The 24,908-nt window shown below is 32.9% G+C and overlaps 3 protein-coding genes across 3 annotated transcripts; all 3 read left to right on the top strand.

Annotated features, from left to right (window-relative positions):
* Positions 1-3,007: 3,007 nt before the first annotated feature.
* LOC120083000 (HSP20-like chaperones superfamily protein) lies at positions 3,008-5,638 on the top strand. Its single transcript, XM_039038460.2, has 5 exons — positions 3,008-3,186; positions 3,299-3,447; positions 3,545-3,593; positions 3,772-3,914; positions 5,274-5,638. The coding sequence occupies exons 1-5, from the start codon at positions 3,138-3,140 to the stop codon at positions 5,358-5,360; spliced, it is 477 nt and encodes a 158-aa protein (XP_038894388.1). The 5' UTR covers positions 3,008-3,137; the 3' UTR covers positions 5,361-5,638.
* A 429-nt stretch (positions 5,639-6,067) lies between these two features.
* MIK (pfkB-like carbohydrate kinase family protein) lies at positions 6,068-11,667 on the top strand. The gene is made up of 2 exons (XM_039038459.2): positions 6,068-9,847; positions 11,184-11,667. Exons 1-2 carry the CDS (start codon positions 8,984-8,986, stop codon positions 11,388-11,390), a joined length of 1,071 nt encoding a protein of 356 aa, XP_038894387.1. The 5' UTR covers positions 6,068-8,983; the 3' UTR covers positions 11,391-11,667.
* A 4,255-nt stretch (positions 11,668-15,922) lies between these two features.
* Positions 15,923-21,056, top strand: LOC120082750 (O-glucosyltransferase rumi-like protein (DUF821)). The gene is made up of 6 exons (XM_039038036.2): positions 15,923-16,117; positions 16,229-16,803; positions 17,616-17,805; positions 17,915-17,979; positions 19,366-19,576; positions 20,458-21,056. Exons 1-6 carry the CDS (start codon positions 16,013-16,015, stop codon positions 20,761-20,763), a joined length of 1,452 nt encoding a protein of 483 aa, XP_038893964.1. The 5' UTR covers positions 15,923-16,012; the 3' UTR covers positions 20,764-21,056.
* The last annotated feature ends 3,852 nt before the right edge of the window (positions 21,057-24,908 follow it).

Below are 24,908 nucleotides of genomic sequence, written 5' to 3'. Positions count from 1 at the left end.
TATGCATGACTAGGAGTAGAAAAAGTTACCTTGCTGTGATTAATTATGACACTCGCGAGAAAAGAGTGAGTATTGTTCCCTGTAGTCTTTTGTGAAAGCTAATGCCCTTAGGTAAAATAAATGCAAGTTTAGGGATCCCTAAAGTTAAATTCCAGGCACCTTAGTTGAAATATTACCATCTTAATTGTTTTTATGCTTGACAGTTGGTGCATGAGCTAGTGTAGAGGAAAAACAAATTGAGGGCCATTTAAAATCATTTCAGACTTAGGAATTAATTAGAAGGACTTTGAACTCACCCTTGCATGAATAAGTCTAAAACTAATTTAAAATTTTGCTTGATTGATTGATCATAATTTGATTTCATTGTTGAGGGCAAATTAAATCCTAAGAGACTGTTAAGGCTTGAGTAACGAACCATGCAATTTGGGTGAGCATATCATGTGTATGATTGTGTGGTTTTATTCTACCTTGCTCAGGACGAACAAGAATTAAGTTAGGGTGTTTGATAGTACCGTAAAAGTGCTATTTTTCTTAACTTAATTTAGGTTCCTTTATGGATTTTATATGTTTACTATGCTATTTTGTAGGTATTGAGTACTCAAGAGGTAGAATCAACTATTTGGAGTCATTCAGGGTTAATTTGAAGTAATTTGGAGTTAATTTGAGCATCCGGACTTTAAAGAAGATAAATTACCAAGCCCCTGGAGCCAACGTAATTACCCTCCACTGAGCGTAACTCTGCACTGAAAGACAGAATGCATCTAATCAGCTCAACGTAACGAAGCCACCTTTACGTTCGTGCTTTATGCTAAAGACTCGATATCACCACTTCTTTGAGCGTAACAACGCTAATCCCAACGTGATTACAATATGGATTTTGACGAAGAAAACACGTGCATGATCGATGAAAAATGTAATGCATCATAGTAATTACATTATGCCTTACTCTACGCCAAGAAAAAGCTAGCGTAGCTACGCTGTGTCTAGCATTGCAACGCTCTGCCACTTTTATAATACAATTTTGCTAAATTAGTTCAAAATTTTGCCAACCAGCCAACTTTCACATGATTCTTCTCATCTTTTGTTCTCTTTTTGGTCAGTAGGATGTATCAGAATGATTCCTTTGCAATTATATGAATATTACAGGCTAAGGTAATTTTGTCTAGCTTGGATTTTGAGATTTTCTACCTATTTGATGTATTTGTGAGTTTTCGAATTAGTTTATTGCAGTTTTCGGATTCGATTCTATTCTTGAGTGTTTATGATTATATTATTGGACACTTGGGCATTTTATAATTATCGCTTTTGATTGATATTTGATATGTGATATTTAATGTTGTGTTAATCAACTAAAAGCAGCAGGTGAGGTTAGCTTGCAAAATTTAGATGAGTATTGTTCTAACCAACCTAAAATCGTATCAACAAAAAATTCAATTAAGGTTGTTCCTATTAAATATTCAACCTAACTTTACCCTAGATTTTAATGCAATTAGGGCAACTTGAATTTGCATGTTGTTCATAGATTTAAATTGGGCTAATTAGTTAATTAGGTCGGGTTGACTAGTTGTTTCAATCAATTTGGTTAGGGATAGACAATTGTTTCACTCTAGTAACGAGAATTCTATAATAACCCAAGCTAGTCTTTCTTGAATTGAATTTCATCCATTTATTTTATTTTATGCATTTAAGTTTATTTGCAATAAAACAATTTCAGAAAACCCCATTTCGGTTACCATCGGGCTTTAAATCGTTTAATTGAGAAATTCTAGAGCTCCTTGTGTTCAACCTAGTCTTGTCACTAAGACTAGCAGTTTGTTGCGGTGGATATGGTTAAATTATTTGGTCTGAATTTGGGTGACAAAATCCGACTGGCCAAATAACGCTGTCAAATTTTTGTTTATTTTATTAGGATAATATTAGCAATTTCTAAAGAGCTCCTATCTCGTTTTAATTTTTGTGCATGTTAATAAGAGATTATTCCTAAGATAAAACCCAAAAGGTTTAAAGCCAAAATACCTAAATATAAGACCTAGAACACCAAAAAGGAAATAAGAAACCCCACAACAAATAATTGAAAGAACTTGGTGAAAACAAATGAGGTATGGTCATCGTTTGTCAATTTCAGTGGTGATGCAAAATTTTGATGAATATGAACTCATGTTTTTTATTTAAACAAATGCATTCCAACTTTTATTTTTTTTGTTTAGTCATTCTTTAAAGGAGTAGAATTGCAAATATTTTAGGGTTTTGCAGAGTACCATTGATCATTTTCTAAGGAGGCACTTTCTCGTTTTACTTTTTATGTCATTAATTGGAAATTGTTCATAAGATAAAATCCAAAAAAATTTAAAATCATAATCTCTAAATATAAGACCCCTAACATTGAAAAAGAAAGGAAAAAAAAAAAAAAAAAACTAACACGGATAATGAAAGCACATTCTAGAAAAGCTTTTTATATGAATTTCAATTTACAAAAATTTAAGACTTGTTTGGTAGGAAATCTGAAAACAAACAGGTTCAAAAAATATGTATTTGGTATCAAATTTAGAAATTAAATTCCAATTTATATAGTTTTTCAAAATGTGTTTGAAAATATATTTAGTTACTCGCTACATACTAGTTTGAATATAAACCATTCCTAATTAATTTATGAACTTATTTTATGATAAAATTTTTGTATAATTATTTTTTTAATATCATATAATATATAATATGTAATATATTAGATATCTTAATATAACAAAAAAATAATTGAGTCTATAAGATGAGATCTATATTTGTTATTGGTTTTATTATTTTTAATATAATTTTGTATTTTAAAATATTAAATTCAAAATCTAAATATACTGAAAATATAAAAAAAAAAATTAAAATTTATATTATTTGATCACGAAATCTGAAAATAATTTTCGAAAATAGAATTCAAACTGCAAATCAAATATTTATTTGCTAATAGAATTTGAGATGCAACCTTAAGTTTTGATGAAATATGAACCCTATTTAATAAAAATTTTCGGACCGGTTCAAGAACAAAATCTAGTTGTCCAGAAGCTTCCGCTAGACCGGAACTTCTCGTTAGGAAAAAGGAAAAGCTTCTGTGAAATTCGCGGGAAAGGGGAGAAGCAAACCCTAAAGGGATGGCAGAGAAATTGGCTCCAGAAAAGCGCCATAGCTTCCTTCACAACGGTTTTCTCTTCATCCTTATCAATTTGATCTTCTGAATTTTCAATTTGAATGAATGAATTCATTGTTGTACGAGTCTTTTGATCTTTATGCTCGTTTCCACGTGGTTTTTCAGGTCAGAAAGTGTTTGAATGGGATCAGACACTGGAGGATGTTAACATTTATATTAATTTGCCTCCAAATGTTCATTCGAAGCAATTCTACTGCAAGATTCAGTCTAGGCATGTCGAGGTTGGCATCAAGGGGAATCCTCCTTTTCTCAATGTTGGTATCGTTGGCATTTTCATAGATTTAATTTTGAAGTTTTGATCTACTGCTTCGTTTATGATTGTACCAATTGCTTTCGATCATTCATTTTCAGCACGAGCTTACATGCCCTGTGAAGACAGATTCTTCTTTCTGGACCCTAGGTGATTGCAAATCCTTGCTTTAATGACTAAATGGAATCTTGGGTATTAGCTTTTAACACCAAATAAATTTCATGGGACTGAATTCAGCTGGAGGAGTCAGGAAAACATAGTTTTTAAATCAGCCAGATTATTGGTGTCTCTTTTGTGAGGTAACTGTTTTGTTTATTTTGTGTGGCAGAGGATGATATAATGCACATTACCCTGCAGAAGAGGGACAAAGGTCAGACATGGGCTTCTCCCATTCAGGGTCAGGGTCAGCTTGATCCTTACTCCACTGATCTTGAGCAGAAGCGTCTTATGCTCCAGAGGTTTCAAGAGGAGGTCAGTTTTATTATACTCTATATGTTTGATGTATTTTAGAAGATATGCTTATGCTTTTGAGCTTTCCATGTTTGTGTTGATTTATGTACTATTTGTTTCTTTTCTTGAGCGTTTTTATCATTTTTATTCAGAGATCAGTTGTTTCAAGTTATCCAGATCGATTTTTCATCCTAAGAGGCTAGGATCATGGGGGATACCATTATTTGAGTTATTGGTGCTCATGATTGGGTGATTTTATTTTATTGAGTAAATAGTTTATTTTATTGAGTGAATAGTTGGTGAGATGTCATAACTGCTTGACGTTGATATCTGAAATGAGCCTAATGTGGCTCATCAGCAGAGAGCAAGGCTAACGTGTCTGACAATAATGACATTAATTCACATTGTTACAACGTCTGATGAGAAAAGCATGGAAAGTTTCCTACACAATGTTAATGAGTAGATGTTCTTACAATCTAGACTTTTGGTGGACTGAGTCACGGTGTGTGAGCGGCAGTTGTGCCCCACCCCCGGCGTATTAGAGGCCCTGCATCCTCCTCTCCTTTCTTCTGTAAACTCAAACATCTTCAAATTTATCTTAACTAATGCTAGGTAGATGAACCGTATCTTTCAAATTTTGCTATTGATAAGAGAGGGCTTTGGCCAAACACCATGGCCCTTTTGGCCAATGAAGGTCATGAAAATAATAAGAGGCTTATAGGGAATGGTTCAATCTATGGTGGCCACCTACTTAAGATTCATTATCCCCTTGGCAAGCAAACACATTCATGGGTTCGTAATGAAAAAAGAGAAAATAGAAAGAAAAAAAAAAAAAAAAAAAAAGAGAGAGAGAGAGAGTGAGTGCCCGGTCTTGTATCAACTGCTGTAGGATGGTTGAGCCAATGTTTTGAAAGTGGTAGTTGATACAAGAGAGCTCTATTATTCATATAGTATCACGGAAGTGGTTCATTTATTATGGATGGGGCTGATGTAGGATTCTTGTTAGTTATTAAAATTTGATTGGGTGCTGTTTTTTTGGGAGGGATAAGAAACAATTTCAGTGATGAATGAAATATCCAAAGATATTAAAGATACAAAGCGGCCCATTAAAGGCTATACAAAAGATGTTTCTAATTTGTAACAAGGAAAGAAAAATGATTGCTTTTAGTATACCCCCAAGTGGCAGTGCTGGTTTTATAAATCCCCAAGTGGCAGTGTTGTTACTTGTTAAGCCTTTTTTTGTCCTGCTATTGAAAAGTAACGTATTCAAGAAATACATGAACACATTTCTTTTCATACAAAATTTCGAAAGTCCCAAGTCAAGTGTCAGTTATGTAATGAAATCTTGAAATTTTATCTGCACTTATTATTTCTTTGCAGAACCCTGGATTTGACTTCTCACAAGCTCAGTTTTCGGGCAACTGTCCCGATCCAAGGACCTTCATGGGGGGAATTCGCTTAGGTTGACAGATATCATGTGGCATTTATAACTTACATGAGTGTGGCATTTGGTAAATAATGTAGATTTTCTACTGGTCTTGATTTATGCAATCCCTGCAATGACCACGGTCGTGAGAAGGATATGTACCAAGTCTTTGTGCAATTGCTGTAATGAAGTGAAAATATTTAGGTCATATAAATTTCACTAGCAATATTTGTATTTTAACCTTCTATTTGGTTTGATATAAACAAGAGATCCGAATTTGATAGCAGGTGCCAGTAGCTACTGTTATCATCATTCTCCATATATTTGTTTACCCAAATCCCGTTCCTTGTAAAATAGAGAAGGGGCCTCTTTAGTTTAAGTTTTCCCTGGCCAACCAAATTATGTTCCAAGTACGATGAGATCCTGTTTAGATTTCTAGTTCATGTGTAACAGCTCATATTGAATGCATTTTGCTGCTGGGGTCTATCTCGTTGGCGTTGGCTGCCATTTCCTTTTCCTTTAGTAAAATGAAGGGTTTCATTATGGTTCCTTTAATCCTTTGAGCAATAGAAATTAAAAGGCGTGGGAATTAGAAAAGGAAGTGTTGCGGCGATGGTTGAGAATGCAGTTGTTGGAATCCCATTCAAAAGTGCTGAAGTGAATTTGAAGTAGTATTAGATTCCCAATCTGACCATTGTGTTATGGCCATTCATTGATATTCTCTGCCTTTTCTGCCTTGTGTTTTCAGATTCCCACCTCTCAAAGGACGGATGGCCACTCCATCAGGTATGCTATTTCTAATCTGTTTCTCTCTAGTATTCAAGTAGAAGAATGCTCCTTAGTAAAAGGAGGATAATGAGAGTGTAACATTTTGAGACCAAGAAACCGAATAAAAACTTATTACACAACATAAGAGGGTAAAAATAAACTTTTTCAAACTTATCTACCAAATGGAAACTACATTCAAAACTTAGAGATCAAAAGATAGTTTTTTTAAAAAAAAACCATATTCAATCATTTGGACTCATTTGGTAACCATTTTGATTTTGAAAACTATGCTTATTTTCTCACAATTTCTTGATCATGAATTTCATCTTTTGTAAGAAAACCGTTGAAGTCTTAGTCAATTTCTAAAAACAAAAATAAGTTTAGAAAACTATAGTTTTTTTTTCAAAACTTGGTTTGGATTTTGAAATACTCGTAAAATATAGGCAAAGATAAAAAATACGAATAAGTGCAACTAGTGTTTATAAGTTTGATTTTTAAAAAATCAAATGGTTATCACCAAGCAAGAACTGTGACAAGCTACTGGTTATTGGTATGAAACTATTTTTCAAGCTTTTCAAATTATGTTGGATTCCTTTAATTAGTTGGACTTGGGCAATTTGTTGCTATTTTTGTACGGTTTCAGTTGGGTCAAGTATTTTAATGACGAAGCTAGAACATTAGGATGAGGTAATTGTGATGACTTATCATTTGATTGGGGAGAAAATTTTTAAATGGTATAATATGCACTCTGATTTCAAATTTGCCTTTTGATCTTCTTCAAATAAGACATTGGATGTTAGTTCCAGCATAGTTTAGTGGGTAAATTATTTGTTATCGTATGGCTAACATGAGCAATTAAGACATTCATTCTATTGAAATGTCAAGTTTAAATCAACACCTTCACATTTTCTTGGTTCATCAAGAAATGAGGGTGAAGATTCAAATTTTTAATATTTTAGTTGGTATATATCATAACTCAATGCTCTAGTTTGCATGACCACTTCTACATTTGTTGTGCCTTAAGAAGAAACATCAAGTAAGTAGTTGGCAAATCAACTAACCATCTAAGTTGGCATATCCTTAAATCTGAAATATTCAGATTTTCAGACAGTTGTAGATAACTGAAATCTGAAATCTTTAGATGTTCAGAATCATAGATATTTGGAATTATAGATGTTCGGTATACTTAAAATAACTATGTTTATTTTGTGGGAATGTTTTTGAAGATATCCATGAATTCTTGGATAACTGTGTTTGTTTTTATAGGATTTCTACTCTAGAATGTTTTAGATTTACATAATGTTTCAAGCATTCTTACCACTTTTTTTAATTTATAATTAATGTATTGTTATTTGAACTTAAATAAAATATTTATTTTTATCAATTTGAATTATTTTAAAATTAATATAGTTTTATTATTTTATTATTTTTTCTCAACAGAGTGCAATTTAAGATTTTTTTAATAAAAAATATTAATTTAATCTTAAATTTAAATGATGTCTTTCTAAAAAATGACTATAATATAATCAAGTTTAAATAACGTCTATCTAAAAAATGACTACAATATAATCAAGAGAGTAAAATACATTACTTACCATATTTATTTTAATTATAAAATAAAAAATAAAGGAGTGATTATATATATATATATATATATATATATATATGAAAAAAGCTAAAAAAGTAAATAGAAGATGCTCTCAATTCGAGAATCTAGAAAATTCATGTTTCAAGAAGGTATCTAAAACTTTCAAGATATCCTCCATGTAGAGAATGCTATAATTTAGATGTCCACTTCATGACAATCTTAAATTTTTCAAAAATGTGGAACTTGACATCTAAAGAAAAAAAAAACTATTTTTTTCTCCTCTTAACTAAAACTCAAGAAGTTTGGTAGTAAATTAATAATGTACTTTTTTTTGTCGGTATGAGTAATAAATAATAATCAATACTTCTTCTTTGTTGTTAGGTAATTGAAATAAATAATAATAATATCTTATGGATGTATGAACTTTGTGATCGAATTTTGTGCCGAATAAATTTCTAACTTAGTTTTAAAAAAAAGTATAAATTAATGATCCATTACAGGTAAATTGAAAGTTCAATTATCAATCGGACAAAAGTGAAAGTTGAAGAATTTAATGTTTTAAAGTTTAAAAATCAAATAAAAATAAAACTCAAAGTTCATACTAATAATTTAATCATAAATAAAATAGGTTAGTGTGCTAAATATATAACATAGAACTCCACTATGAGAAATCCAAATAATAACTAAAAAAGGTACACCTTTCAAATTGTATCAAAATAATTTCTACCACATATTATCAAGCATTAAACAAAATCAAGTATGATTGCACAAGTGGGTGGTGTTATTATGTTCAAAATTAACAAATTTAAACCAAGATCTAACTCAAGTACCAATTTTTTGTTCTTGAAATAATGTTATAACTCATTAAAAGCACATAAAATATATTTTTATTAAAGGGTAAAAAAAATGAGACCGAAAACTGTTATATTTTATATTATTTATTTAAAATTTTGTCGATTTATTGAATGATAAATATTAAATAATGGAGTAAACAGAAGAATTGGATTCCATGCAAAAGAATTCAAATTAAACCTTTACATAAACCCTTTAGAATCCAAATCTCTCACCGGCGCGCGTCGCCATTCTCTGCCACCACCGCTCTTTCCGTCTTACACGACTCTCTTTTTTCCTGTCCTCAAATTTCCTTCATTTCCCATTACAAATCCTCTTCTTCTCTTTCATTTCTTCTTCAAAATCCTCCTCCCATGGCGGCTTAGCCCCCCTTTTCCTTCCCTTTTCCACCCATGATTCCAATACCCACCGACACATTCCTCTTCTTTCTTCAATTTCTCTCTTATTTCCCCCCAAATGGTGACCGATTCCAAAGACCCACCTCCCAATTTCCCTCATCGTGCCCTGATCGTTGGCAATTTCTGCCACGATTTCCTTATTCGCGATGCCCATGTCGTCACCGAGTCCCTAGGCGGCGCCGCCTCCTTCATTTCCACGGTCTTTGATGGCTTATCGGTTCCTTATCTCACTGTTTCCAAGGTGGGGGAAGATTTCGCCTACTCGACGAAACAGAGCCCAATTGTTGTGGCTAATTCGAAAACGACTACGTTTCGTGCGTTTTTCGATTCTTCAATCGCTGGTGATGGTCATAGAGATCGGATTCTGAAAAGGGTTGTGGCCTGTGCTCCGATTTTGCCTTCTGATCTTCCTGATTTTAGATTTGATTTTGGAATGGCGGTTGGGGTTGGTGGGGAGGTTCTCCCTGAGACGCTTGAGCGGATGATTGAGATTTGTGATGCTGTGTTTGTTGATGTTCAATCTTTGATTCGAGTGTTTGATGAAATTGATGGGACTGTGGAGCATGTGAATTTGAAGGAGAGTGGTTTCTTCCATTTGTTGCCTCGAATTGGATTTCTGAAAGCCTCTGCAGAAGAAGCTCCGTTTATGGATGTTGATGAGGTACGGAAGCTTTGCCCTGTTGTTGTGACGAACGGGAAAGAAGGGTGTACGTTGTACTCGAATGGCAGCCAGTTGCAGATTGCTCCGTTCACGGCGACTCAGCTTGATCCCACCGGCGCCGGCGATAGTTTTTTGGGTGGTTTTGCGGCGGGGTTCACGGCTGGATTGGCGGTGCCGGATGCTGCATTGCTTGGGAATTTGTTTGGATCTCTTACAGTCTCCCAAATTGGCTTGCCCCATTTCGAGTCCAGAATCTTGCAGGTTTGTTTTTCAATTTTGAACTCTGGATGAACACTTGACAATTATAGAAGGTTGAAATGTATTTTTTTTTGGTAGTTTATATGTTGCTTTTCTTCCCACTGATGCTATCTTGAAGTAGTTGGACTCTGTAACTTCTTATTTAAAAGCAACTCTAGGACAAGATCATACTATGGATTTTGTAATCATATTCTTATCTAGTTGAATAAGAAGAGAGATCTGGTGAACGTTTCTGTGCTGAAGCTCTATAACAAAGTTGCAGCCAAAACGTGTCTTAACTTAGCTCTATTTCGGCTTGGCCCGATATGGAACGAGCTTATAATCATGGGGTTAGCGGGTTATAGATTATATGTTCATAAGCCTAGCTCATTCTTTTTTTAGCTGAATATAATTTTTAATTCTCAGAACTCTCTCTAGTTTGTTTTCTTTAGAGCAAGTGAAAGTTTCTTCTGAATGTATGAATAACAATTTCAAGTGCAATTAACTTTGATTTTCACCCGTTGCTCATATCATAATTTTTGTAAAGGATTTTGAAAACAAAAGGAGAAAGCTGTGTTTCCGAGCAGACTTTTGAAAACAAAAACCTTGTTTATCTGTGTTATATTTGTTATGAGAGAAACACATCATCTTTTTTTGTTTAAGGTCTAGCGAATGGTCTAGTGTTGGCCAAGTTTCTCAATAGCAGTCGAATGTAGTTCGACAATGGACATGGTGTGGTCACTGTGGTGAAATTCCATGTTTGTGGGGACACTTGTTTATGTCAACCCTTAAATAGTCATTCCAAACATGCTCTTCTATGGATGTTGCTTTAGACAGGCAGCTATAGATTAGAGTACGTTTGTGAGAGAGGATAGCTAGGCCTTGGTTTTTCTAAATAATGGTTTTTTATTTTATTTTATGAATAATGGTTTCTTATTTCTTTTAAGACAATAGGTGTAGACTACTAATGTTCTGATGCGTCCATGGCAAAACAGAAAGCATACATCCTGATCTAGCTGTAAAATTATATTACTTTTAGTATTTCTGGATGCATTTTGGTTTGGGGTTAGCTTGTGTTGCGTTTCCACGAGTACCGTAACTTCAACACTCACAGTTCTCTTCAAAATTGATGAAAAAGGATCCTTTAATGAGTTAGATCCTGTTTTTATTTTTCTCCCTTGTGAATGCTTTGTATTGCTTGCTGTTGCTGTTGTGTGCTGTTTGGAGGAGATCAGAAAGCCCTTCAACTCCTCCTCCAGAAAAAAAAAAATGCTTCTTTTGGAAGTTGAAAGCAGGATCTGATGTTTAATACTGATTGTCTATTCTATTATAGCGAACTCATTACTTCCCTTTGTTACAGAGAATTAAGGACGAGGTAGAGAGAAGAAAGCTGCAGCTTATGGACTCCTGCGACCCGGGAGAGAACAAGTCGATCCATCGGATGCCAGAAGGACACGAACAGTTCCAAAAATTGCTCGGGACAGTCAGATCGGAATGCCAATTGAATCTGCCAGCTTCTTCTCCCATAGCAATGGAGCAAGTGAATGGGCAACATAAGTTATTATGAGGAGCAAATAGGAAGCAGCTGAAATTTTCCCATCAGAATCTCACAAAGCAAAACAACTTTGTAACTTCCCTTTTATTCTGTAACTTTGGTTAACAAATAGAGAGATCCATAGCTTTTGTTGATACTTGTATCAGTGAATCTGAGATCATTCAATTCAGCATGAAAAAGTAGGTTTTCTTGAAAATGAGAGGAAACGGGAACGGGAACGTTATCGAACATGCCTAAGTTGTAATTTCCTTTAGTTTTCAGGTAGCCAATTTGTTTCTTGAGCTACAAATACTTATTTTAGTACTATAGCTTACGATTTTAAGATTAATGCCACAAGCTCGTGCCTTAAATTCATTGAAATTAAGGAAGGAAAAAAAATTTGAAAGAACAGTTGAAAGTTAAATGGTGGTGTTGGATAAATATTTGGGTTTTTATTTTTATTTTTATTTTTATTTTTTATTTTTATTTTTATTTTATTTATATATATACATTTTTAAGTAAGCTTATGACGAATGTTTTCAAAATTTTAAGTGAAATAGTTTTCTTAATCAAATTCTAAAAAGAAAACCTTATTTTTATTAGTGGGGTTCAGGGTAGGATTGGGTTAAAGAGTTTTTTTTGGACTAACCCAAAAATTTAGGTTGGTAAAATATATAATCCCATCGATTCTGTACAAGAGGTCAATCCAATCTATCCTAATCCATATATTTTTGTGTTGGGTCGGGATTGGATAATTGGGTCGGAATGATTTGCAGTTGATCAAAAGATAGTGCACTAAGGGAGATCGATTTGCAATTGCTAGGAGGTGCTTTTACGATTTGCAGCTTCTGGTGAATGAGATCTGACGATGGAAGATGAAACATCGAAGAATGAAGATCAACAATTATGAAGAATGAAATGGAGACAGAATGAAACATTAAAGGTTTACGGTTTGTGAGCAGCAAACACTTGAAATTCGGAAGATGAAACTTGAACACTTGAAAATGCGAAGGAATGAGCAACTTTCGAGAGATTGAGAGGGAGACGGTCATGGTCGTGAAAGATTGAGAGTGAAGACTGAATGTGGTTGTGTGAGTGAGATTATGAGAGAGAGGCTGTGAAATATGAGATTGAGAGTAGGGGTGTTCATGGGTTGGGTTGAAATATTTTTTAAACCCAATCCAATTATTCGGGTCGTAAAATTTTTCAACTCAAATAACTCTTATTAAAAAATAAATCCAACCCAACCCTGAAATATTTGGGTTGGGTTGGGTTGGTTCGGGTTAATCAGGTTATTTATTTAAAATTTTGTTCTAAAAAGAAGCAAAACGTAAATATATAAAAATCTAATTTAATTATTTTTATATATTGAATTAAGATTAACAACTCAATTTCAATTTATATAATGAAAATTTTCTTTCTAAAATACAAAATAACTACTTTTAAGATTTGTTGAAGAATAAATTATTCAAAAAATATTAGAATTAAATAAAATTAAAATCAATATACGTATAAATAATTGTGTTATAAGTAATAAAAAATTATTTTTTAAAGTTAATAATAAATTCGGATTGGTTCAAGTTGTTTTTGGTTATATTAGGTGAACCCATTAACGTAACCTATAAAAATTTCATTTATTTGAATCAAACCCAACCCAAATGAGTTGATAACCCAACCTAAACCGTACGGGTTGGGTTGAGTTGATCGATTTTTTTCGAGTCATTGGGTTTTTTGAACACTCCTGAGAGGGATACCTTGAGTGTATGGCGATGGCGAGCAATTGAGAGTGAAGTTGAAGGAGGTGCCAACGTGAATGAGAAGGGGAGGAAAAACTTAGGTATATATATTCATGAGACTGGGTCAGGTCAATCCAGAAAGACTTTTTCTAAACCTGAGAACTGACTCGAAATTTAATTTTTTCAATTTTTTCATCCCAACTCAACTCAAAAAAAATTTAACCCAACCCAACCCTTACGATTTTGGTTGGTAGTTCGGGTTACCAAGTTTTTTGAATGTCTCTAATTTTTATAATGGGAGAAAATTGCAAAAATAAGTATGGGTGGTAGTTGCAACTATACCTCCAAACTTTTAATTGTAAAAGATGAGTTCTCAAATTTTGATGAGTATTAAAATTGGACTCTCAAATTTATAATAGTTGTAGAAATTGGACTCCAAAATAATAAAAATTGAACTTTCAAGAGTTTAAGAGTTTAATTTTAGTACTTGTATAAGTTTGAGGACTTTTAAAAGTACAATGTACCATACCAACTTTTAAATTGTATAAAAATTAAGTTTTTAAATTTTTACAAATATTAGAATTGTTCCTCAAAATTTCAATAGTTGTAGAAATTGAACTCCAAATGATCAAATTTAAACTTTTTAACGTGGTCTAATTTCAACACTCGAATAAGTTTGATGACGTAATTTTTATCCTTAAGGTTGGTATAATTACATTTTTGAAATTTGCCCTTAAACTAAAATGTCAAGATCATTTTTTTAAGAATCATCGATTGGTTTTAATTATTAATGAGAAGGATAAAGGATTTATCACTATCATTGCTTGGTGATTAATGAAAAGGACAAAAGTAATTTATTGCAATCATTTATGGACATCAAGTATAAATGTCATTTGTTGATAATTTTCTTTAATAAAAGTAACTTTAAGGAATGATCTACATACTCCAAACAAGCTTCATGAAAACTATCTTTTACTTCTTAATATGGTTAGAATTTTAATTTTCAACAAAGTTATAAAAAAGTTGTGCCCTTTTAAGTCTCAAATAGGGAAAGTTGTGATTGGAAAAAGAAATTGCCAAGATGTGATTTTTGTTATTATTTCTTCACATTCCAATTTGATTTGTAAATGTTGTAGGTAAGAATTAAAAAAAATTAATACGTCGATATATTTGTAAATTAGAGAGTTCATCATCAAAATAAGCGTTGATAACTTTTATAAATATCCATGATATATATGAAAGTAAAAAAGTTAGATAATTTTATTTTATAAATTCTAGTACATATCAATACCTTATTGATATATCTATTTATCTATCTATAAATTGAAATCATGATATCAATATTTAAATTTTTGCTTGTAGGTTAATTCTAGTTTAGTCCTATATTTTCAAACACATATGATTGCATTTTGCGATGTATTATGATCTTGTACAACTATTTGTCTGTTCGACTTGAGAGTACATGACTTACCTTGTTATAGTGGTCACTTGCTGAATGTTTTAAAATTTTAGTCTATATCAAGACTCGAAACTCCGTATGTGCAATCTTGATCTTGAAATTAAAAAAAATAATAATAAATGAAGATCTATTTTTGTTTTTGTTATTATTTTATCACCATTCATCCACTTTATACTAGCCTCAATTTATATGGCTCCAATGTATATTTATATGAAAATAGAAATGCATATTCCAAATTACTTCATCCAATTAGTAAAGGAAAAAAAACACTAAAACACTTCATCCAATTAGTAAAAGGGAAAAAAACACTAAAATAGTTAGTTTTAGAAAGTTTAGAAACTAGAATAAATATTTTTAAAATTGGGAAATATAAAATACGTAGATCAATTTAAACATAATTTGACTAATTAATTAAGAATATTATTTGATAGTATCAAGCTAAAACCACATCAATTCTTTTGGGATACTTAGATTTAATGCCAAAGAGTTTTCTCTCACTAGCATATAACATTCATCTCAATTTGATCATAAATAAAGCATCATCACTTTTTTTTTCTTCCTAAAAGTTTTGTATTATAGAATTTTAGAGATCCCCGATTACCAATCCTTGCATAAAATTGCTAGTGATGTGATAAATTCAACACTAATTTCTCTGTTAATTGGACAGATCCGTTCATAATAACTAGGACGAACACCTTGTATCTGTTAACTAGCAATTTTCCTGTTAGTTTTCAAGATCTAAATTGCTCAATTTTCTTTTAGTGCTACTTTTAGCATCTCCTCTTTACAACTAATAACTTTAGACATGATCGGCTCTTATAGCATGATGGGAATCAAGGGAGGATTTAGTACAAACCTCCCTCGACTTTATGTTCTATATATATATGCATAACTGCCTTAATATCAAAACTACTAGCTAGCTTAATGGTAAACTTACATTTTAGACCCATTTAAATCCAGGTTCAAAACCCATTCATTATATTTATTTTTACTAAATTATATAAAGCTCACCATCAACAAAATTTATGGATCCGTCAATGTGGAAAATGCATACAAAGTTTGAGAATAAGCTCACTGTCGTATGACTGACCAATGTTGATTAGTAAATTCGTCTTTATACAAGTGAATTGAAACATGTAATCCAAATAAAAGATAAGTTTTTAGAGTTAACTCAAAATTCAAATCTCTTAATCCTCATGTTATTGAACTCATTAACATAGACATTTGAAAAGCTTAAAAACAAAAGTAATATGTTAACTTTAATGTTATTTTATAAGATGAGTTTCATTGATGAAAGACAAAGAAAAAGACAAATCTCAACCGAAAAAACGGACACAAACCATAATGTGAGCCTCTAAAAAAGTCATCTTTCCAAATTAGGCATTTTTTCTAAATTCCGATTCCCTTTCCCAATTCCCTCTTCTCTCACAGTCACAAATGCAAATCCTCCCATTTCCGCCATGGCTCCGCCGCCTAGACCTTCCTCTTCCCGCTCCCCCTCCCACCTCCTCCCCTCCGTCTTCGCCATCTCCTTCCTCTCCCTCACTTTCCTCCTTTGTTACAAGGTCTTCAAAACTCCATTTCTTCATTGCCGCATTTTGTCAAACACCTGGTGGGCGTCACCATCATCTTTTCTTACTAATTTCCCCATTTCTCATTTCTTTGCTCTGTTTCAGGTGGATGACTTCGCTGCTCAAACCAAGACTGTAGCTGGCCACAACTTGGATCCAACCCCATGGCATTTGTTCCCTCCCAAGACCTTCAGCGATGAGACTCGCCATGCCAGAACCGTTAAAATCATCCACTGTTCTTACCTTGCTTGCCGCTATGTCACCAACAATGCTACTAAATTCCCTTTGCATTCCGCTGTTTCAGCTCCCAAATGCCCTGAATTCTTCCGGTGGGTTCATCACGATCTGGATCCATGGGCTCGGACCCGAATCTCGATGACCCACTTGGATGAAGCTCAGAAATTTGCGGCGTTTCGTGTTGTGATCGTGGAAGGTAGGCTTTATGTTGATATGTACTATGCTTGTGTGCAGAGCAGGGCGATTTTCACGATCTGGGGTTTGGTTCAATTGCTTAGAAGATTCCCTGGAATGGTGCCGGATGTGGATATGATGTTTGATTGTATGGACAAACCGAGTATCAATCGGACTGAGAACAAGGACATGCCGTTGCCTCTGTTTCGGTATTGCACGACTGAGGCTCATTTTGACATTCCTTTTCCCGATTGGTCTTTCTGGGGATGGTATGTATGGCTTATAATTAAGATCCCTTCACTGCTTTGATAATTTGATTTTTCTCATCCTTGAACTACAACTTTTGGTTCTAAAGTTTTATCTAAATTATAAAACTTACTCCTAAACTTTGTCTTTTCTTTTCTTTTTTTTTTTTCTTTTGATGTTTCATAAATTTTTCAAACTACATTTGAATTAGACATCCTTTTGAATGGTAGACAAAAGATAGACGTAGTTGTGACTAGGGTACTTGAAAAAGTATAAAAGAACAACATTCAGACACATCGATTTTTCATCCGATATTCTAACGAATTTTCTACCTAAATAGTAATTTTGAAATGTTTATAGAATTCAAAGATAATATTACAACTGTTGAAAATTGAGGAGTATTTTTCAAAACAAATGATAAAGTTTTGGAGCATTTTTTATAATTTAGACTCAACTTTTAATATAGTGTAAAAGAGACTATTTATCTACTCTCTGTATTCTAAAAAGCACATACCAAGCATAGGGAGCTATGTAGTGCTTAAATAATACACCGAGTAGCATGGTTTATAGAGTTAGTATGAGATCTATTAGACATAAAATTGAGAGCTTTGAAACTTATTAGAAAGTTTTTAAGATTTAGAAACTAGATAAGCTGAAGGTATTAGAAAACTCTATTATTATATACCACCCTAGAAAAAGTTCTTTTGAAGCAATTTGATCATAGTACTGTTGGAACTCTCTGTCTTGGTTGGCATTTTTCTTCAAACAGATGTATGTAATGTGATGGGAAAACTTATGTTATATTTTCATTAATGGATGTGGGAATCTGATGCAGGCCAGAAGTGAACTTAAGATCATGGAGGGAAGAGTTTGAAGATATCAAGAAAGGCTCGAAAAACTTAAGTTGGTCGGACAAGTACCCTCGAGCTTATTGGAAGGGAAATCCAGATGTTGATTCCCCTGCTCGTACAGAGTTGCTGAATTGCAATCACTCAAGAAAGTGGGGTGCTCAGATCATGCGTCAGGTTGAAACTGGAACCTTCAAGTTCTTTCTTTCTTTACATTTTTGTATTTTACACAAACGATTTTATTGAATTACTGTTGAGCTGAGAAAACCAATCTGTTTGATGGCAGGACTGGGAACAAGAAGCAAAAGCTGGTTTTGAGCAATCCAAGCTATCCAACCAATGCAACCACCGGTGAGGATGCTTTTTCCCCTTGCAAATTAAAATTGAAACAAAAAACTAGAGATTTTAATTCAACCGAATTTATTGGTTTGGTTTGGTTTGGTCTATGTTTTGTAAAACCAAAATAAACCGGACCAAACGAAAAAAATATTTGTTTTTATTTAATTTCGTTTTGGCCCCGAAACTTCTAAAATTATTTATTTTTTTTTTTTTTGTAAAGTTTAAATACTTAATTAGAAGAAGAAAAAAAAACTTCATGATTATTATTTAAAAAAAAAAAAAAAAAAATTGGGCCTTAGAAGGATGGACACTTTAGGGGCCGTTTGGAATAAGAACTATCTTAAGATTATAATAATCACCTCTTGCTATAGTAAATACTATTTTGTAGTCTCCAATTAGCTACAGTCAACACTATTTCAAAACTCTCATTTGCTTTAGTTTTTACTATTTTACATTCATCATTTTTTTATCCTTTGCTATAGTATTTACTATTTCATTCTCAAACTAAAATAATTTACACCTCAACACATATTATTTTAACTCAAACTAAAATAATCTACACCTCGAACACAAATTATTATAACGCAACTATGATAACCTAAGACTATAATAACCAACTCCTTGCCTCAAATGCGCCTCTTTAGTAGTTTGGCTAGCATGTTTGTGTCTCACATGTGTTGGCCACTTGCACAATGGACACTTGTTGGATATGTATAAAACACTTGTTAGTGCAATAAATGTATTAAACACTAGTTGCACACAATCAAAGTAGGACCAACATTTGTTTGACATGCATCAAACACTTGTTGAATATTCTAATATACTAAGTAGAACATATAAGACAACTAATAAAGTATGATAACGACATACATCAAACTAATTTTTTAAGCATGTAAATGCATAAAGTCGTTGGCTTTTAATTTCCTTCATAGTTTCCTTTGAAAAAATGTATATTTTAATCAATATGTCTTTATTGGACCCGTGTCCTAAATTTTCAAAACGTGTATCGCCGTGTCCATGTCATATCATATATGTATCTATGCTTCCGAATTTAGTCCTTGGGCTATTGATTCTTTTTCCTAAAAAAGAAAAAGAAAATCAAACACCTGGCTGGAAAGGTGGGAAACCCAACATTAATTTAGCTCATAATACGTCAAGGTTCGAATGTTTAATTTAAATTAGGGCCGAAACTATGTACTGAAAAATTATGCCAAACAATCCTGAATCGAGAAAATTAAATCAAACTGATTGGTTTGATTAGAAGGAATTGGTTTACAAGAAAAGTTGGTTCTGTTCATGGTCAAATAAAACCGAACCAAACCAAAGCATAAACATCTTTACTGTTAAGTTATCAGGAGAAATAGACATGCCAGACCATATGTTTGTCTGTATCTGCAGGTATAAGATCTATGCTGAAGGGTTTGCTTGGTCTGTGAGCTTGAAGTACATTCTTTCCTGTGGTTCAATGTCTTTGATTATTTCACCTCAATATGAAGATTTCTTCAGCCGTGGTCTTGATCCTTTGAAGAACTATTGGCCCATCCCCTTCACTAACATGTGTGAGTCTATTAAGCATGCTGTTGACTGGGGAAATACTCATTTGCCTGAGGTATAATTCGAACTTCCATATCTTCTTTTCTTGGTTCATGCTTATCACTTTACCTCTCTTCTTCCTGCATTAGGACTGTATAGAGAAGAAAAGGTTTTTGGTTGAATCTGTGAATCTGGAAGTTGGTGATTGTTTTTTGTTAGTCAACACTGAACTCTTAAGTGTAAGATGTTAGACTCACTGATGAAACCTACCTTTATAGTATGTACCAAATCATACAAATTATAAACCCACAATTAAGATTAAGTCTAAAAGTTGAAGTCTCTTAAATATGTTTGGTTCATAAGTTAGCTTTATGTAGATACTACTAAGAAGTTGATTCTACATCTGATACGTGGGTTTGTTTACTCTAAACGAAAAATACATAATACTTTCATGCTTTTTCTATTACCTTTCAGGCCCCATCTAGTAATCATTTGGTTTTGGTTTTTAGTTTTTGAAAATTAAGCCTATCATCACCCTTTTCGCCTCTAAATTTCTTGATTTGTTATCTACTTTCTACCAATGTTTTCAAAAACTAAGGAAAGTTTTAAAAACTAAATAAGTAGTTTTTATAAATTTGCTTTTGTTTTTAGATTTTGGCTAAGTATTCAACTATTTTACTTCAGAAAGATGAAACCATGGTAAGATATTAAAAGAAAATAGACTTAATTTTCAAAAACTAAAAACCAAATGGTTATTAAGCGATGCCTAAATAAATATTATACAAGTTCAAGCTTTCCAAACTCCATGTTTAACAAACTTAAACGGATTAAAATCATGAACCAAATCTACCCTTAGAATATGTTCGAAAGAATTTCCATTGGTTTTAATTGGGGGAAGTATTGAGCGAAATGAGACTATGTTAAGAATGATACGTGTAAAATGTATGTTCACAACAGGCCGAGGTTATAGGACGACAGGCACAGAATTTCATGGAGAGCTTGAACATGGACACAGTCTATTCTTACATGTTTCACCTCATCACAGAGTATTCAAAGCTTCTGGACTTCAGGCCAACCCCGCCCCCATCGGCCTTAGAAGTATGTGCTGATTCCTTGCTTTGCATAGCCGACGAGAAGCAGAGGCAGTTCCTCGAGAAGTCGGCTGCCTCGGTTTCTTCAGTCCCTCCATGCTCGCTCAACCGTGCTGGTAGCGATATCATTTACAGTTGGTTGCAGCAAAAAGAGAGGAGGAAGGCGATGTAGGAGGAAGAAATGGCTGCACCAAGAGCCTCAAAGTAAAAGTTTTGTTGGTTTATTATTCCATTTTAGAGCATTGAGGAGAGTAGTGTTTATGTTATAGTGCTTTATAGAGGGGTTTAATGTATTTTTGTGTAAAAGATGTGTCTGAGACTCTGAGCTCAGTCTATTTGAAGAGCTTGAATTGGCTTGCACATGCCTTGGTTGAGACGGATTCTATTCTTTAGGTATACTATACATGTAAATTTTGTATCCGCAATTTGAAAATGTCAAGAAGTTGGAAATACTTGCTTCACAAAGATCTTTTATGTAGATTGTTTATATAGGTCTACTTTATTACCTATTGGGTTGTACATATGTTAGATTATACAGATGCTTTTGGATCCATTCGAAAATTCGAGAGGGTTAGGAATGAAAGACAAAACCCAATCCTTATAGTTTCGATTTAGATCAGATGCAGTTAGATCTGACCATTTTTTGGACCAACCTGAAATATTCGAGTTGGTAGAGTAGTGGGCAACATGACCCTCAACTTCGGTTTAGGTTGGGTTGAGTTAGAGGTCATTTCTGACCACCGCTTGACCAACTCGAATTTATGGGTTGGATGAAGGGGCGCACAAACATTGTTATTACTGATTGAAGTTCAAACTTTGAATTGATTGTGAAGTTCAAGAAGGAGACATTCGAGAGAGCAAGAGAGACGTTAAGATTGGGACATTAAATGTACGAGAGAGTCATAGCGAGAAGTCATAGATAAAGGGTTGGCGGGTGGTGAAAGATGAGAAAAGAGAAGTCCTAAAAATATATACATATTTATATACAAGGTTAAACTAAATTAGCTCACGTTAAACGAAAAGTAGAATAAAATAGACTGATTCTTTAAAACTTCAACCCAATCCAACTCAACTTGATTTGAGTTGAGTTGCTTTAGCTTTCTTTGGTTGTAGACCTTTTTTTAATCGGCTTGGGAAACTATTTGACAGTCGATTCTAGTGGCTAATGAAGGTGGTCCACTAGGTAACGCATTTTAGAAAATTAGTTAGAGCAATAATGGCCTTGTGTCGAGGTAAGTATTATCCATGTATGAAAGGATTTTTTTTTCCTATATCGAAAAGGGAGAATTTTGCATCTATACCTACTCCAATTTAGATTAAAATACTATTTTAGTTCTCATACTTTAAATTTGTTCAATTTTAGTTCCTGTATTTTCAATGGTCCATTTTTAGTCCTTTTACTTTTAATAAATCTTAAATTTAGTCCCTAATATTAGTTTATTGTTGATTTTTTATATAATTTTTTTTATTATCTATAACATTTTCACAATAAATTTTGAGAACATATTTACATATTTTATTGTTTTGGATGAAAATTATCATTATTATTTAATCACTTTCGGTAAATATTAACTTAAACTAAATTTGAGATTTATTGAAAGTATGAGAACTAAAATTGAACAAACTTTAAAGCATATAAATCAAAACAATATGTTAGCCATAATAATAATAAAAAAATTGATCTATAAACAAATAAAAATAAAAATACTTTTAAAAAAGAAAAAAAGAAAAAAAAGTTCGCTACATGTCAATGTTTGGATAATTAGGTAGATGGGGTGTACAAAGATGAATACAACCTTGATTTTATGTGTTTGGATTAACTTTCTAAATGATTAATTTTGAAAAAAAATTGATGTGTTTGACACTCACTCATAGTAGTTTGAGTTTTTGAAACACATTCAAAGTTTATTTTAAAATAGTTTTTATCAAAAGAGTTTAATGACTTTTTAGAAAAAAAAATACTCTTTTTCTCTAGTCAATTCAAACAGGCTCTATTATCTTTATGTGTGTGATAATTTTATGTAAATAATATGGTCAACAATACTATTACATACATTAATACTAACACGAAATCAAAATTTATACCAAAAAAGGGTATAAAGATGGAATAGAAATACATGTGACAGGTATAAAGATGTATAATATAATTTCAATAAAATCAAATGTGATCTTCCTTTACTTCCTTTTCACATAATATTCCACACTTGATTTAGGTTCTGTCTTTTCAATTTTATTTTGATTGATTTTCAAGGTTGCTTTTCATGTTCCATATCTTTATTTAAATACACGTGATATTCTTAAAAAAAAAAAAACATTGAGTAGATACGATTTAAATCCAAAAAAAAAAAAGCCTTATTTAATTATATGGGTTATTTTTCTTTTATTTTCATTGAAGAAAAATAAATTTGAATAAATAACCATAAATTTTGGGGAATGGGCAGAATTTCAATTAAAAAACATGTTCATACATAACGACCCGAAAAAGAGAAAAAAAAAAAAAAGGAAATTTGTACGGATGACCCAAAAATTGGGCCTAAAATGTCAAATGACCATTTTTTTTAAAAAATAATGTCAATTGACCCTCTGCTGATGTCATCGCCCTACCAAATTACTTAATTTGCCTTTACTTCGTATTCTTACCTTTTTACTGAGAAAATCTACCAAAACTAAACTATTATTCATTCAAATTTTCCAAGGTTGACGGCTGTATTGCTCATAAACGAAAAAAAACTATTTCCGGCTTGCAAACGATTCTACTTCCGCCTTTCAATCGAATCTTATCGGTAAATCTTTCTTTCAATATGGTTTTTTTTGTTTGTTTTTTTGGTTTTGGATTTGTTCTATGGTTGAAGACGAGTAGAAAGAGTTTGTGAGCGAGATAAGTGAGAGTGAAATCAGTAGAGCGACGCTGGAGAGATAAGTGAACCTATGGTTTTTTTTGTTTGTTTTTCTGGTTTTCGATGTGTTATGGTTGAAGACGAGTAAAAAGAGAGAATGTGAGGGAGATAAGGGAGAGCGACACCGGAGAGAGCGACACGGGAGAGAGCGAGATTGTGAGAGAGAGCGACATTGGAGAGAGCGACACCAGCGAGAGCAATTCTAGCGAGAGCGATGCCAGCGAGAGCCATTCTAGCGAGAGCGATGCTTGCGAGATCCATTCTAACGAGATTTAAATATAATGTTTTTTTACATTTTTTTTCTGAAGGAGTTTACTGATTGAATTTTTTAATAAATGCAGGAGTGATTTAAGATGGCTACACGTTTTAGAATAGCTGAAGGTGACAGATTTCCCAGTCAAGTAACCAGCTTGGCCCACATTGCCAATGCAAACAAGATTGTCAAAGAGAAGCTCACGCCAACGCAGTTGGCCATGTTCAAGAGAACTGTTTTTGGGCGATTTGTTGACGTTGATATGGTGTTAACAGCCCAATTGTCCATCACATGTTGCTCAGAGAAGTGAAGAGGACAATTGTTTTTTTTATTCTTTGTAAAAACATTAATTTATCTTTTATGTATGTAAAAACATTCATGGTATAATTGAACATATATTTTTTATGAAAGTTCAAAGTTCAAAATTCAAAGTTCAGTATTAGAATTTTATCAGAACACCTGGCTACTGCTTTTTTCATTGTATAATTAAATTTTATCAGTATCAGAACAGAGCACATCCAAAATTAATTATACAACACATCCAATTGAAAGAACATTCATTGTATAATCTTTGTTTGTTATCCATTTTGTTTCAAGTATGTGTTCTGTAAAAACATTCATTGTATAATTGGTTTTGGATGTGTTTTGCTAATGCTCTTATCAGTGTCAAAATTTTATCAGAACATGTATGTTCAAAGTTCAAGTTCATTGTCAAAATTTTATCAGAACATGCATAATTGAGCTTAGAACATTATATGGTTCAAGGTTCAAAGTTCAAAGATTGAGAGAGCAAGATGTTGAGAGAGAGCGAGATTATGAGAGAGAGCGAGATTGTAAGAGAGAGCGAGATTGTAAGAGAGAGCGAGAATGTAAGAGAGAGCGAGATTGTAAGAGAGAGCAAGATGTTCAGAGAGATCGATATTGAGAGAGTATGAATTATCCATTTTGTTACAAGTATGAGGATTGAAAGAGTATGAAGTCATTGTTTTTACACATATGAAGATTGAGATATGTGTAACAACATATATAGTTTTTGCCTAACTTGCAATAGTAGGGGCAATGCCCCTGCCTTATTTTGCAGCCACGTCGGCTATTGTGGCTTCTGGTCTTCTTATAAACTTTATGAATTACTTTAATGTTCTTCCTGTACAAATCTTGAAATTTTGG

Source organism: Benincasa hispida, chromosome 8, assembly GCF_027475165.1.
Source record: "Benincasa hispida cultivar pf3 chromosome 8, pf3_genome.v1.1, whole genome shotgun sequence".
Taxonomy (NCBI): Eukaryota; Viridiplantae; Streptophyta; class Magnoliopsida; order Cucurbitales; family Cucurbitaceae; genus Benincasa; species Benincasa hispida.
Note: the sequence above shows the minus strand (reverse complement) of the source record. Positions and strands in the feature narration are given on the sequence as shown.

Bases quoted from the DNA above. Each gene is read 5' to 3' on its own strand.
- MIK (XM_039038459.2), top strand. From the start codon at position 8,984: ATGGTGACCGATTCCAAAGACCCACCTCCCAATTTCCCTCATCGTGCC. The intron at 9,848-11,183 runs GTTTGTTTTTCA...CCTTTGTTACAG, and splicing joins TCGAGTCCAGAATCTTGCAG to AGAATTAAGGACGAGGTAGA.
- LOC120082750 (XM_039038036.2), top strand. From the start codon at position 16,013: ATGGCTCCGCCGCCTAGACCTTCCTCTTCCCGCTCCCCCTCCCACCTC. The intron at 17,806-17,914 runs GTTGAAACTGGA...GTTTGATGGCAG, and splicing joins GTGCTCAGATCATGCGTCAG to GACTGGGAACAAGAAGCAAA. The intron at 19,577-20,457 runs GTATAATTCGAA...TGTTCACAACAG, and splicing joins GAAATACTCATTTGCCTGAG to GCCGAGGTTATAGGACGACA.
- LOC120083000 (XM_039038460.2), top strand. From the start codon at position 3,138: ATGGCAGAGAAATTGGCTCCAGAAAAGCGCCATAGCTTCCTTCACAAC. The intron at 3,448-3,544 runs GTTGGTATCGTT...ATTCATTTTCAG, and splicing joins GGAATCCTCCTTTTCTCAAT to CACGAGCTTACATGCCCTGT. The intron at 3,594-3,771 runs GTGATTGCAAAT...TTTGTGTGGCAG, and splicing joins TTCTTCTTTCTGGACCCTAG to AGGATGATATAATGCACATT.